The 12,573-nt window shown below is 62.0% G+C and overlaps 1 protein-coding gene across 1 annotated transcript; it reads right to left on the bottom strand.

The window, feature by feature from the left end:
• Nucleotides 1–364: 364 nt before the first annotated feature.
• On the bottom strand, nt 365–5,881 carry LRFN1 (leucine rich repeat and fibronectin type III domain containing 1). Its single transcript, XM_044435447.1, has 2 exons — nt 4,506–5,881; nt 365–1,241 (listed from the first exon to the last, which is right to left on the bottom strand). Exons 1-2 carry the CDS (start codon nt 5,879–5,881, stop codon nt 365–367), a joined length of 2,253 nt encoding a protein of 750 aa, XP_044291382.1.
• Between the last annotated feature and the right edge of the window lie 6,692 nt (nt 5,882–12,573).

The following is a 12,573-nucleotide window of genomic DNA, read 5'->3' as shown; positions in this document are numbered from 1 at the left end:
CCCCCGCCCCCGTGCCCCCCACACCGCGCCCCCCCCCCCCCGTGTCCCCTGCCCCTTCCTGGGGACGCCACCTTGCATTCTTTTTCTGAAAAGTGCTGTCTTCGCCCATCCGCTCCCGCTCGCCGCTCGCTCTCTCTCTCTCTCTGGCTTGGGTAAGGCACCGCTGCAAAAATTCTGGAAAAAGCGGTCCCTGTGGGAAGAGCCGGGGACGCGCCGGATCCGCCCCCGTCCTCTCCAGCATCGCAGCCTGTTCCCCTCCCCGCTTCCTGCGTCTTTCCCTCCTTCCTCCCCTCCTCCACCGCCGGGTCTGCCCCCAGTTGCTTGTGCGTCCGGCAGTCCTCCCCCCGCCCCCCCAGCCCGCATCTCAGACGGTGCTTTCCAGCATCCACTCCGTGCTGCTGAAGGTGACCCGCCTGCGGCCCAGCGGGCCCTCCGCCGAGTTCAACTGCAAGGTGGAGAAGTGCCTTTTTGTCCGCGCCCGGCGGGGGTAGCTGTGGCTCTGGAACAGGGCGTAATCCCCGTCGAAGGAGTGGCGGTGGTGGTGAGTTCTGGACAGCTCGCGGGGAAGGGCCCCCGACCGGCTGCCCCCCAGCTTGGGGCGGAGCGGCGGCCCCAGGCCGGAGTCCTGCGGGAGGCACAGGGAAACGGACGAGCCCACAAGGTTGCCTTCCGTCGGCCCCTCCTCGGAATTAAAGAGAGCCACCGTCTGGAAGTCGGTGGCCGGCCCGGCCCCTTTCTTGCCCACCCCGGGCAAAGGGGTGTCCTGGCCGTTCGGGGTGTCCTCCCCGGCGTCCGCCCCACGCGTGGGCTCCGTGGGCGCCGTCTCCTGGAGGGCCTCGAACTTGTCCTCCCGCGCCTTGGAGGCCGAGCGGGGCAGCGGGGGGGCGGGGGGCGCCTGGCCGCCGTTGGTCTGCGAGTAGACGTTGCTGACTTTGGCTTTCTTGTGCTCCTCCTGGCCGCCATAGACCTTGTAGCGGATCATGAGGATGATGATGAAGACCAGGACGGAGGCCACGATGATGCCGCCGATGATGATGATCATAGTGCCGCCCAGGAACTGGGTGTGCAGCGAGTGGCACTGGGCGCCCTCCCCCTCCGTGGTGAACTGGACGCAGCCCACCACCCGCGTGGCCGTGAGCGCCGTCACGCCGTCATCGTAGACGGCCAGTACGCACAGGTCGTAGTCCCGGCCGGCGGCCAAGTCGTTGACCAGGAACGTCTTGCTGGCCGAGGGGATCATCCTGGGGGCGGAGAGAGCGCGCGGTTACTGCCCGGCCCGTCCAGACTCGTGCGACTGCCCCAGGACCCCCCACACGCCTTGGCCTGGGTGCGCCGAGCCAGGGGGCCGGCGGGCCGGTGGGAAGCTTCCTCCGCCAAGTGTGGGAAATTGCAGGCCGTCGCCACTTGGGGGCGCTCCAGGGAGGGCTTTCCCCATGCGAGCCAGAGGATGGCTGGAGGGGGATCAGCCGCATCACTGGCTCGTGCAGATCTCAGGAACAGCCGGCCATCGAGCATGGGCAGAGCGCGCTCCCCCCCACCCTCCCAGGTAACTGCAACCAGCCATTTCACCCCCACCCCCAAGGCCTCGCTTTGCTGGCACCGCTGCCTGCAACCTGCCCGCTCACCTGCTCCTCGGTGGCATGTCACCGGCCTCTTGCCAGGACGCCTGAGAAACGGCCTTTGCTCATTTTGGATCGGGAGCTGCCTGCTCAGGGCGCCGGGGTCAAGCCCAGGCATGCAGGGTGTGCCTTTCCAAGCGCACGGACTACAAAACTTGCGTTCAACGGCACGTGGGCCTTCCAGAAATGCGCAGGAAGTGTGTGCGCTTTGAAAAGGGGCTCAGGAGTGACAGGCAGAAAAACCAAAAGATACAGACCGCCTTGCAAAAGACTCTCCCAGCTGCCCAGCTTGGTCTCTCGGCCCCTTCAGAGCAGCTTCCAGGAGAAGCACCTTTGTTTTGCTAAGCCCTGGATTTCCCCCGTAACCCTAAATCAGCACACACATTTCCAAAATCCCCACTTCCCACAGATTTTTCTGCCCAGCTCGTTCTGTCTGCCCCTTCTAAGCACGTTCCGGGCCTCAGAAGCATCAGGAGCACCTTCCTTTTGCTAACCCTAACCCTTAACTGGGTTTCCCCCATAATCCTAAAATCTGGCAGAATTCCCCATGCAACGCATCCATTCAAAGCTTTTCCAGCCCACCCACTACAGGCATCCAGGGACGGCGTACGTGCCAAAAGGAAAGGATACCGAGGTTGCTTTCAGATACAAACAGGAGTGAACTTCAAAAGTGAATTTGGAGAACTGATGAACCCTACTCTTGGGTGCGCAGGCACTGGGACTTGCGTCGTGGTCCACGTTCTCTGCCCCGGCCCACTGACCTTTGGCCAAACCCCGTGACTGCCGCAGCCCAAGGACCGCCGTTCGAGCCAGAAGCGTTGTACAACTTTACTCTGTTTTGTCCCTGTCATTGGTTTAACTTAGAGTTATTTATTTTTATTTTTATTTTTATTTTTTTAATTTTAATTTTTATTTATTTATATCTATCTATCTATCTATCTATCTATCTATCTATCTATCTATCTATCTATCAGCAGTAGCTGGACCTTGTTTCCCCCTCAACTCGCATGATTTCAGCCAAATTGTTTCCACTGTCTTGGCATTTTGCATTTCCGTGTTTTCAGACTGCACAGCCCTGGGAGCTCTGGCCAATCCCACTGCAACCCTGAGCCAGGACTGTCCGGGGTCTGCTTAGCTTTGCATGCCATGTGCCCTTTGCTAAGCTGGAGAGACATGGGTCTGCAGCCGGATGGGCAACCACGTGTGGAAGCGGAGCAGGGGCTGGACTGGAGGGCCTTACGGGCCCCTTCCCACGCTGCTTCTCTAGTCTTCTCTTCTATCCCCCGGCTGGAATTCCCCAGGTTCCCTCAAAAAGAGTTCAGCGTGATGCGCAAGAGAGGAGAACCAGCAACGGGATGCATGCCAGGGTCACTGGACGCCATTCTTTAGCCTGGTTCGCTTCACTCCTGCTTTCCCTGCAAAACACTTGCATTTGCCTTTCAGCAGGAAAAGTATGATTCCTGTTACACTTTCTCCCATTGGCTAAAGCACAAAACTAAGTAGTTTTTAACATGTTAAGAGTGTGCTTTTTTAAAAATTGCATGTTTCAAGCTTGAAAAGGTGCAAGTTTTGTTCTAATTTTTCATTTGGGTGTTGCGAGTGGGACAAATCTGGATGACTGTGGACTGAAACAAAACTCCGGCACGTCGTGGTCTGGGAAAACTGTTTCTCCCCCTCTGTCTAGACGTGTCTCCCTCTCCACTCAACTGGGCCCTGGGAATCCCATCCTCTAAGCCATGGATGGAGCGTCTGCCGCACTGCAGAGCCCCGGGAGGGTGGGGGGCTGCAGGACCAGGATCAGGCCAAGGAGTGGGGGGGGGCAAGTGGCCCATGGCACACAGAGCCCTCCGTCAGTTGCCGTTTATTAGCGAGGGCGCGAGGCGAGCAGCCGGCAGCCAGCCAAGAATGATGGAACCGTAGCGCCTCGGCTGCAACTGCCCGGGGGTGGGTTGCGGGGTGCAGAGGGCCTTGGCTCCGGGGCAGGTCACGTGGAAACGGATCGATGGCTGTGGACGGACGGGCGAAAGCCGGCAGTGGAAAGGGCGGGTCACCGTGCGCCTCTGCAGAGACTGGCCGGCGGAGCATCTGCGGAGGTCTCATCAGGTCTCCACGTATAATTTTCCACTGCCAGAGCAGCATTTAATCACCGGGAGAAAACAGGCAGCGTTCCACTCGTCCTCGGGGAACGGCGTCCGAGCCGCCCATCCTCACCTGCGTGGGATCAGCGCCCGCGTGGAGGTGGGCGAGGATGGCGAGCCAGGCTGCATGCGCAGCAGGAGCCCACAGGGCGCGGGCCTCCCCCCACCCCACTGGAGGCACACCGGATGCCACTGCAGGGGCCGGGCTCAGCCTGCGGGCCCAGCACGGCCCCAGCCCGGTTGCTGGGCCTCTCTCCGGCGGCCATCACTGGCCACGGGGGGGATTTCCGGCTTTTGCAAGGCTCTCTCTCGCTTCGCAGCGGTGGAAGTGCCTCTCCCAAAGCTTGCTGGGAAACCGGCAGTGCCTCCCGCCAGAGCCCCCATGGCCCATCCGAGCCAGTTCTGCCGACGCTGAGCTCTCCCTCCGGAACTGTGGGCAGGGCTTTCCCGGCCTCCACCGGAGAGGCCAGCAATCCACCGTGGGGCCTTTCCGTGCACCGTGCCGCCAGCTCTGCGGAGCCAAGGCCCGAAAGCTCAGGAGGAGCATCATGGTAAAATATACTGGGATTGGCGGTGCTCTGGCCCCACCCGCCACTGGGACAGGGCCTCGGCGAGACCCTGGCCAGTGGAGGACCCACGTGCTGAACTCTGGGCTCCCACACGATGGGCCACAGACGTGCCCGGCCGGCCCACCGCCCCCGAAGCCAGCGCAGCAAGCCCAGCCGCGCCGTGCGCCCCCTTCACTCGCCTGTACACCAAGGAGTCGTCCAGGGAGCTGTTGTACTGAATCTGGTACATGCGGATGCCCGGGATGTGCCGTTCCGAGGGCCAGTGGATGACCACCGAGGTGGAGGTCAGGTCGGCCGCCGTGATCCTTCTGTCCAGGTGGTTCTTGCTGTCGTTGGCACCGGACTTGGCCGAGGTGGTGATGTCGGAGGAGCCGGGGTCGGGCCCTTTCGCGTGGCCGGTGTGGTTGACGAGCAGCGGGAGGGGGACGATGCAGACCTCCACGGGCGCGGTGGCCTCTCCCGCGGCGTTGGAGGCGATGCAGGTGAAGACGCCGTTGTCCTTCAGCGTGGTGATGAGCACCTCCAGCGTGCCGTTCTCGTAGACGGTCACTCGTGTGGTGTTGTGGATCAGCTTGCCGTCCGGGGCGATCCAGTGGATGGACGGCTCGGGGTCGCCCACGGCCTTGCACTTGAGGCTCACGCCCTGGCCCTCCATGACGAAGGCCTTGCTGGAGTACTGGCGCGTGATGAGCGGGGGCTCGCAGATGAACTCCTCCTCGGGGATGGACCAGAAGTACTTGTCCATCAGGTGCTCGGGGGAGGCGCAGGTCTCCAGGTCGTCCTCGCGCGTGAGCCTGCGCAGCCACAGGAGCTCGCAGTTGCAGTGCAGCGGGTTGCCCCCGAAGCTGATGGTCAGCGTGGACGGGTGGCTGCCGCGGACGTTGGCCAGCACCTCGGCCCGCAGGAAGAGGCTGTCCGGGGGCAGCTTCTGCAGCCGGTTGGAGGTCATGTCCAGCCGGACCAGCTTCTGCAGCTGCGAGAAGGTGCCCTCGGTGATGCGGTCGATGAGGTTGTGGTCCAGGGTGAGCGTGTTGAGGCTCACCATCTGGCCGACCGCCTCCCAGGGCAGCGTCTCCAGGTTGTTGTAGGAGAGGTCCAGGTCCTCCACGGTGGAGAGGAACTCGTCGAAGGAGGAGGGCTCGATGTGGCTGATCTGGTTGTTCCCCAGGATGAGGTGGCGCAGGTTGCTCAGCCCGCGGAAGTGCTCGTTCCTCAGGACGGCCAGCCGGTTGCTGTTCATGTGCAGCGCCCGCAAGGCACGCAGGTCGGCGAAGGCGAAGGGCAGGATCTGGCTGATGGTGTTGCGGGAGAGCGTGAGGTGCACCAGGTTGGTCATGTTGGCAAAGTCCTTGCGCCGGATGACGGTGATGAAGTTGTCGGTCAGGCGCAGCTCCACCGTGCGCCGGTCGATGGACGGCGGCACGAAGAGGAGGCCCGTCTTGGCACACAGCATGGTCAGCGTCGGGGAGATGTTCTGGCAGATGCAGCGGCCGGGGCAGTGCTGAGCTTCCGCCACGGTGCCAAGCATCAGAAGAGGCAGGAGAAGCTTTTCCATGGTACTGGCATGCGCCGTAGCTGCAGAGGCCCTGGGGAGAGAGAAGGGAGCCGCTGAGCGAGGGTTGCCCCCCAGCGCCTCCCCCGCCCGGCCGGGGCACCGGTGCCCCCCAGCGCGCCTCCCCTCGTTCGCGGCCAGTGGGGCCAGGGACGTACTGACTGGGTGCACTGCAGAAAGATGTGACTGCCCCCTCCCCCCCGTCCTGGCTGCTTTAAGCCTGCTCAGGGCAGCTTACAAAATCCCCAACGCTTCGATAACACACAATTAAAATCCAATTAACAACTTCATCACTATTAAAAGCAAAGCAACAGAACTAAAATCAAATGCGGGCCATCGATAGCAGACGCGCAGTTGCCATTGAGCAGCGTCAACAGAAGCGTCGCGGGGGCTCCTGCCCAGGGCTGGGGGGTCAGGGCCCGGCATGCTGCTCCTTCAACGGGGGCCCCACTGCAAAAGGCCCTTCCTTCTGCCCCCCCAGCAGGACTGCGCCCACAGACGCGCCAACAAGAGGGGCTCCAGCCAGGGACCTTGGGGAACGGGCAAGCCGGCATGGCTGGGGGCGATTCGTAATTTGGGGGACGGTTGCTCTGTCCTTGCCGTTCCCTTCCGGCTCATCGCGAGAAGGCCAGGCCTGCTGGAGAAGGCAGTCGTGCCAGGAAGCCTCACAGGCAGGAGAAGGAAAGGGTGCCCGGCTTGGAGAGGCAGGGCTGTGACGGGCAGGGCGGCTTGGGGGGCACTCCTTCAGGGGGTCCCCGTGAGTTGGGGCTTGTCTGACTCACCCCCAACACCAGCCAAGAGGAAGGAAGGCAGGCAGGCAGGCAGGGATCAGACACATGATCGGGTCCGGTCCCGGGCATGGCAGAACACATGTGCCGGTGACGCATCCCTGCGGCTGAGGAGCTGTGCTGGGCACTTCCACACGCTGCGCAGAAGCCAGCCTGGGCGCATGGCGAGCACGGCCCAGCGGCACTCCTGGGGGCCGGCCTGCGACAGCAATGTTGCCCTGACGTGTGCCCCCCACCCCGCGCATACACCGGATTGCAAGCGGACGCCTGCAAGCCTCTCCCCAGCCGGCTGGGCTCCCTGCCCGTCCGCCTCGCCCGCTCTGGTTTAAGGGGCACCGGCTCTGCTCTCTTCGCATCGCCCCGACTTGCTGCAGGTAAGAGGCCTCCTGACTATTCTCTTGCCTTATTTTGTTGCTAAATGGTATGTGTAATTGAATTTTTAAAGCCCGGCTCATTTTTATTGTTAATTACATAGTTTATTTTACGTACCACTTTCAATACTGGCCACATTAGCCTCTTTGAGACCCTGGAGTTGGAAAATTGGAATGTAAATATTTTAAATGCATGAATAATATTCTCCCATTTCATTAAAAACAAAAAGGACACCATGTGGGAGAGAGAGTTTTCAAGCAGAGGCGAGCAACTTCAAGGGTTTGTGGGGGGGGGGCATTCCCCCAGAACACCCCCCCCTTCCAGGTTTGCCACCAGCACTGCCGAAAGGGCAAGAGCAGCTTTTATACGGCAGCCCAGCATGCGTGGAGCAGGGGCCCCGTTGCCCGCGGACTGACTGCCGTGGGCTGCCAGGCACCGCCCTGCTTGCGGGCGAGGGGCGCGCCCCACGCCCCCCCAGCTTCCCCGCGGCATCGCACCGCCTTTTCCCGCCTCATCAGCCCCCTGGCAGCAGAGGAGGCTGCTCTCGAAGAGCATCCCAGAATTCCTTGCACTGTTGCAGCGGATGCTGCTTGGCGGAGGGGGCCTCCTGAAGGTGTGCCGGTGCCACTCCCCGAATGCCCAGCCAGCAGGGGACGCCGTGGGGAGGTTGCTGGGGAAGCCTGCAATGGTGGTTTTGAAGGACTGGCGCATGTCTGAAGGAGGGGGGGTCACCGCCATGCTGGCCAGGAGCTGCAGCTGAACATCGAGGCTCACCAGGCCGGAAGCGGCCCGGCTCGCAGCGGGTCCTGCCCGTGCCTCCTCATTGCAGGATGCGGCAGAAGCCTGGAGACCTGCCCTGCTCCGTTGCTTGTGGGGAGAAGGAGCTGCGCTTGGAAGCCCCTCTCACAGGGGAAACAGGACACCCGTCTTGTCTGAAACAAGATCGGGCCGGGAGACGTGGGTGGAGATGGGAATCGATTTTTGCCTATGGCAGCGAGAGAACTTGAGCTGGCTCGCGGCTCTCCCGGGAGCTCGTGCGCCGAGGCTGCAACACGGATCAGTTTGCCCGGAACCTGCAGCCCAGCCTGGAGCACCTTCGCCCAGGGCTCAGCCGGGCTCTGCCCAAGTCGGGCGCCATGCGGGCAGCCCGGCCCTCCCTCCCGAGCACGGGGAGGCCTGCCGAATCCCCCAGATCCGAGGGCTGGGGTGTCCCTAACTCTGCGCACAACTGGAACTCTGGCCTGGGAACCCCTGGAGCATCAACAGGTGTGGGGCTGGGCTGCAAGCTCCCCACGGAAGGACATTTTTCCCAGACCCACCTGGAGCCGCTCCCTCGCGGGCAAAGAAGGGCTCCGGCACGCAGGCCCGAAGCTCACTCGATCAGCCTTCTGCAGGGTGGCAAAATGCACATCCATAATCATTCGTTCCAAGCCAGTAGCTGGACGTAGGAACCTCTCTTCTCTTTTGGGGTGGCACGTTTCCTCTTTGTTTGGCAAACCCTAAGCAACACCGCACCAGCTGCCCGGCCATCCTGAAAACACAGGCCTGGCTGATGCCAGGGAGCAGGAGGAGGGCTGAGCTGGAGGCGGAGAGAGAGGCAGGAGCGATGGAGAATGGAGGAAGCAGCGGGAAAGTGGCTGGAAGCGAGGGCTGACGCAGGGACAAAGGGGATCGCGAGGAAGAGGCCGGGAGCCGGGAGCCGGGAATGGGGGTCAGGGACGAAGCCTCCAAAGCTCCGCAGCAGGCTGCCCGAGCCCGGGGCCCCGCAGAGGTGTGGGGCATGCCGCTATGTGGGAATTTCATCTTCGCTCACACCTGCTTGGAGCCGGGGGTGCCACCGTGATGGCGAACAAGCGCTCGCTGAAGATATTCCCAAGCTGCCGGGCCCGTTTTCACGTTCGCTTCCCAGTGCACGGTCCTTAATTTGCATGCATTTCCCCACAGACCGAATCAGCGCTGCTTCACTCCATGGACAACATCTGGGCAAACTCATTCAGCGGATGCAGCTTCCCCCTCCACAGAGCGCCGGCAGTAGCTGAGAGACCAGAGGCCTTGGGCACTGCTCACCCACCCATCCCTCCTGGGACTGCGACTCCCATCCGCCCCAGCCAGCGTGGCCCCCGGAGTGGTGGAGTCACAGACGGATCCATCTGCAGGGCACGGGTTGGGGAAGGCGGACGGGAAGCAGGGCCCCTCCTTCCCCGTGCTGATTTCCACGCAGGTAGCAGCTCCGCCGCCTTCCTCGCCTGATCACTCTGGGCGGTGGAGAGGGCAGAGGAGGGGGGGCGCCTCGCTCCCCACCCCTCTTTGTTCCCAGACTCTGGAGCACGTGCCCGGAGGGGCGCCGCTGCCTCCCGACCTTCCGGGGGTCAGATCGAGGCGCGGGAGGCAGCCTCGAGATGCGAGATCGAGATGCGGCTGACTCAGCGCTCCGGGGAGCCCGGCTCCAACGATGCGGCGAGAGCGGCCACGCGGCTCCGGCCGCCTCCCCCAGTGCACGCGGCCAAGGGGGCGGGAGGGCCTTCCGGGGCCATGCGGCGTGTGCATGCGTGCGTGCGCATGTACCTCGCCGCCGCCGTCTACCTTCGATGGCCATCCATCTGGGAGCTGGCGTGGATACCCTTCCTGGAGCCGGGGGGGGGGGGGGGGGGGGGGGGGCGCCGCCGGGGGGGGGGGGGGGGGGGGGGGGCTCGGCTGTCAGCATGCATGAAGGGGTCCCGGAAGATCTGCCCCCGACGGGAATAAGGATGACGGCGCGACGTGACTTTTATCCCATGCGGCGGCGTGTGACATTCTTAGACCGTGGCTGGAAGAGGGGCGAGGCGGGGGTGGCGGCGACGGGCGGTCTGTTTCGCACTCACATGTGCCGCCAGAAACACAGGAACACAAGCACACAGACAGCACCCCATTTCGGGCCTGGAGCACAAGCCTCCAGCCCCAGAAGCCCACCTGGATCAGCAACCTCACGACTGATCTATTGGTTGTCTGATTTCCATACCGCCCATTAACCAGGAAGGTTCTCTGAGCAGCTCCCAAGATCGGAAAACACAGACAAACACACCATGCAAGAACAATTAATAATACACGGATAAAATAACAACAGCAAGAGCAACAGTGAGTCCACAACGGTTCAGCTCCTTTTGCCACAGCCCAGAACCACCGGGGCCGAATCTGGGCGGACCGTCAGTCCTTGGCTGGGCCGAAGACCACGATCCTCCGGGCAGAAGCGGCAGCCGGAGGCCGGGGCCCCGTACCACTTCTGCGCACGCTGCCGCAGAATGCCAGTTCCCGAGCAGGCGTGCATTTGGAAGCAGCTCTCAGCTTCCTCGATTATACTAGCCTGGAACCAAAGCAAACATTCTGCGGTGCGGGCTCAGCTATGTGCGGTGGGCGGCTGGCGGAAGCGCCACTACGCCCGTGCCAGGCTGCGAACGAGGCCGTGCGGAAGCAGAGCGGCTTCCCGGAGCCGCACTGGAGGCAGCCCCCTGTGAACTGGGGCCCTTCCTCTGTGCGGGACTACAACCCCCATCTGCCCAGCCAGCGTGGCCGAGGTGTGGATGGGTGGGCTCATTCCTGGCCCAGCAGCAGGGCAGAAATGCTGCCTCTAGTCCCCCCTTCCATAAGTTAAAGGACTAGAGGCTGCAAGCAAGCCAGCCAGCGAGCGAGCGGAGCATTCAGAAGAGCTGGGAAATACCTGAAAGGGGAGTTGGTGGGTGGTGGAGCTTGAGGAACAGCCTTGCCCTCCATGGCTGCAGTCCGATCACTGAGGAATTATAACTCAAACACGGCATGGGCAGCCGGATCTTTTGCTGGCTGTGGGTTCTGCCAGGCGCTCTCAGCCCTTGCCGCAAAAGCGCGATCATCGCCGCGCGGGCACGGGGCTCGGCCCACTTCCCCGTCCCGGTCTGCGTGCAATCCGCCTTCTCGGGGGCCAGGCAAGGGAGAGCCGAGGAGCCGCAAGGCGCTGTGCAGAGCCGCCTGCGATGCCCAGCCACAGGGCGGGAGAGCCGAGGAGACCTTGGCAGGCTCACGGAGGCCGTGCGTCTCGGCCGGGCTGGAGGCGCAACTCTTGGGCTTCCGAAAGGGGCCTGAGCCGCGAGCCGTGTCTGCAGTCGACCGGAGAAGATCTGTTCGGCACTCACGAAACAAGGGGGGAGCGGCAGGTGGATCTCTGCTGAAGGTCTGCTCTCCGGGGTGCAGGGTCGGGGGGGGGGGGGGCCAAGCGGAGCTTGCCAGGACTGACGGGCCCGCCAAGGTCAGCAGAGCCGGGCAGCCGTCGTGGGGCTCGCTGGGCCTGCGCCATCTTGGTGGGAACTGCCACCACACTGAGGCCACCGCCTGGCAGTGCTCCGTGACGCGAGCGCTCCTTCCCCCTGGCACTTGGAGGCCCCCCAGCCAAGCCATGCAAGGTGGCCCCACTTCCGGGGGAAAGGGGTGCCAGGACTCCGGGGCCCATTCGTATAATGTGGGAGGGGAGGGGAACTGGATGCAGGAAGAAGCAGCCAAGATATTAGGGTCCTGAGTCCTGGGCGGGTTGGTGCTTTTTATCTACCTGGCGAGCGAGAGAGAACGAGTTTTGTTCCGGTACCTTTCTCCTTTGTACAATGGGTGGAATTCAAAACAGCTTTGTGTGAGCAGGGCTGAAATTCAGATTGATTTGATGGAGTAATTCGAGGTCCGGGATCAGCCGCTCAGCTGTCTCCTCTCTCACAAAGAGAAGACGAAAAGGAAGAAGCGCAGCCCATCTCGCCTCCAACTCTGAGTGCTCTCCATTCCATTCCAGCAAAATTGCTCACGAACATCCACCTGCCAATTGAGTGTGTCAGTCCGACCACCAAAGCCCTGAACAGACGTGGCCCGAGACGGATTAGTAATTGTGCAGTTCACAGAATAACCCCCCCCCCCCCCCCCCCACACCCCTGCCCTCTTTTCTATTCTGGCTTCCTCCTTCTCATGCAGAACACACGTTCCTGAAATGAGGTTGCCTCTCTCTCTCTCTCCCCACCCCCCACCAATTCTTCTCAGCGCAAAGTGCCTCCATTTTCCTGAACCCTTCAAGAAGGTGCTCATGAGAATCCAGAGATTCAGAAACGTTCTCTGGGAAGCTGCAGCAGATCCGACAGGGAAAGGCAAGTGGAGGATCCAGGCCAGGCCAGGAGTAGGAAGAAAGCTCCCCTGCCCCTTATGCCCTGTCACCCCATAACACCTCCTCCTCCAGCGCACCCAGCAAAGCTCCAGGAACAGACCACTTCTCTAGCTTTTTCCAAGTAAAAAAGCAAACACACTGGCATATTAAGGAGAAAGATTCCAGCCAGAGACAGAGGCATCTGGCAGCTCGGTTCATCTTGAACTTTGCGATTATTTTTAAAAAATTTGCTTGAAGATTTGCAATGCTGTTTTGTATATTTCTCCAAATGCATGGATTTTGTAGGCATTTCTGCAAGCCCTTTTCCTTACCCAATGCATTGATGGGGGAGGTGCTGGTGCCCCCTGCAAGCGCTGCGCCCAGTTCTGGGCTCCACAGTCCAAGAGAGA

This window comes from Varanus komodoensis, unplaced genomic scaffold (genome assembly GCF_004798865.1).
Source record: "Varanus komodoensis strain SLA01 unplaced genomic scaffold, ASM479886v1 scaffold29_3, whole genome shotgun sequence".
Lineage (NCBI taxonomy): Eukaryota > Metazoa > Chordata > Lepidosauria > Squamata > Varanidae > Varanus > Varanus komodoensis.
Note: the sequence above shows the minus strand (reverse complement) of the source record. Positions and strands in the feature narration are given on the sequence as shown.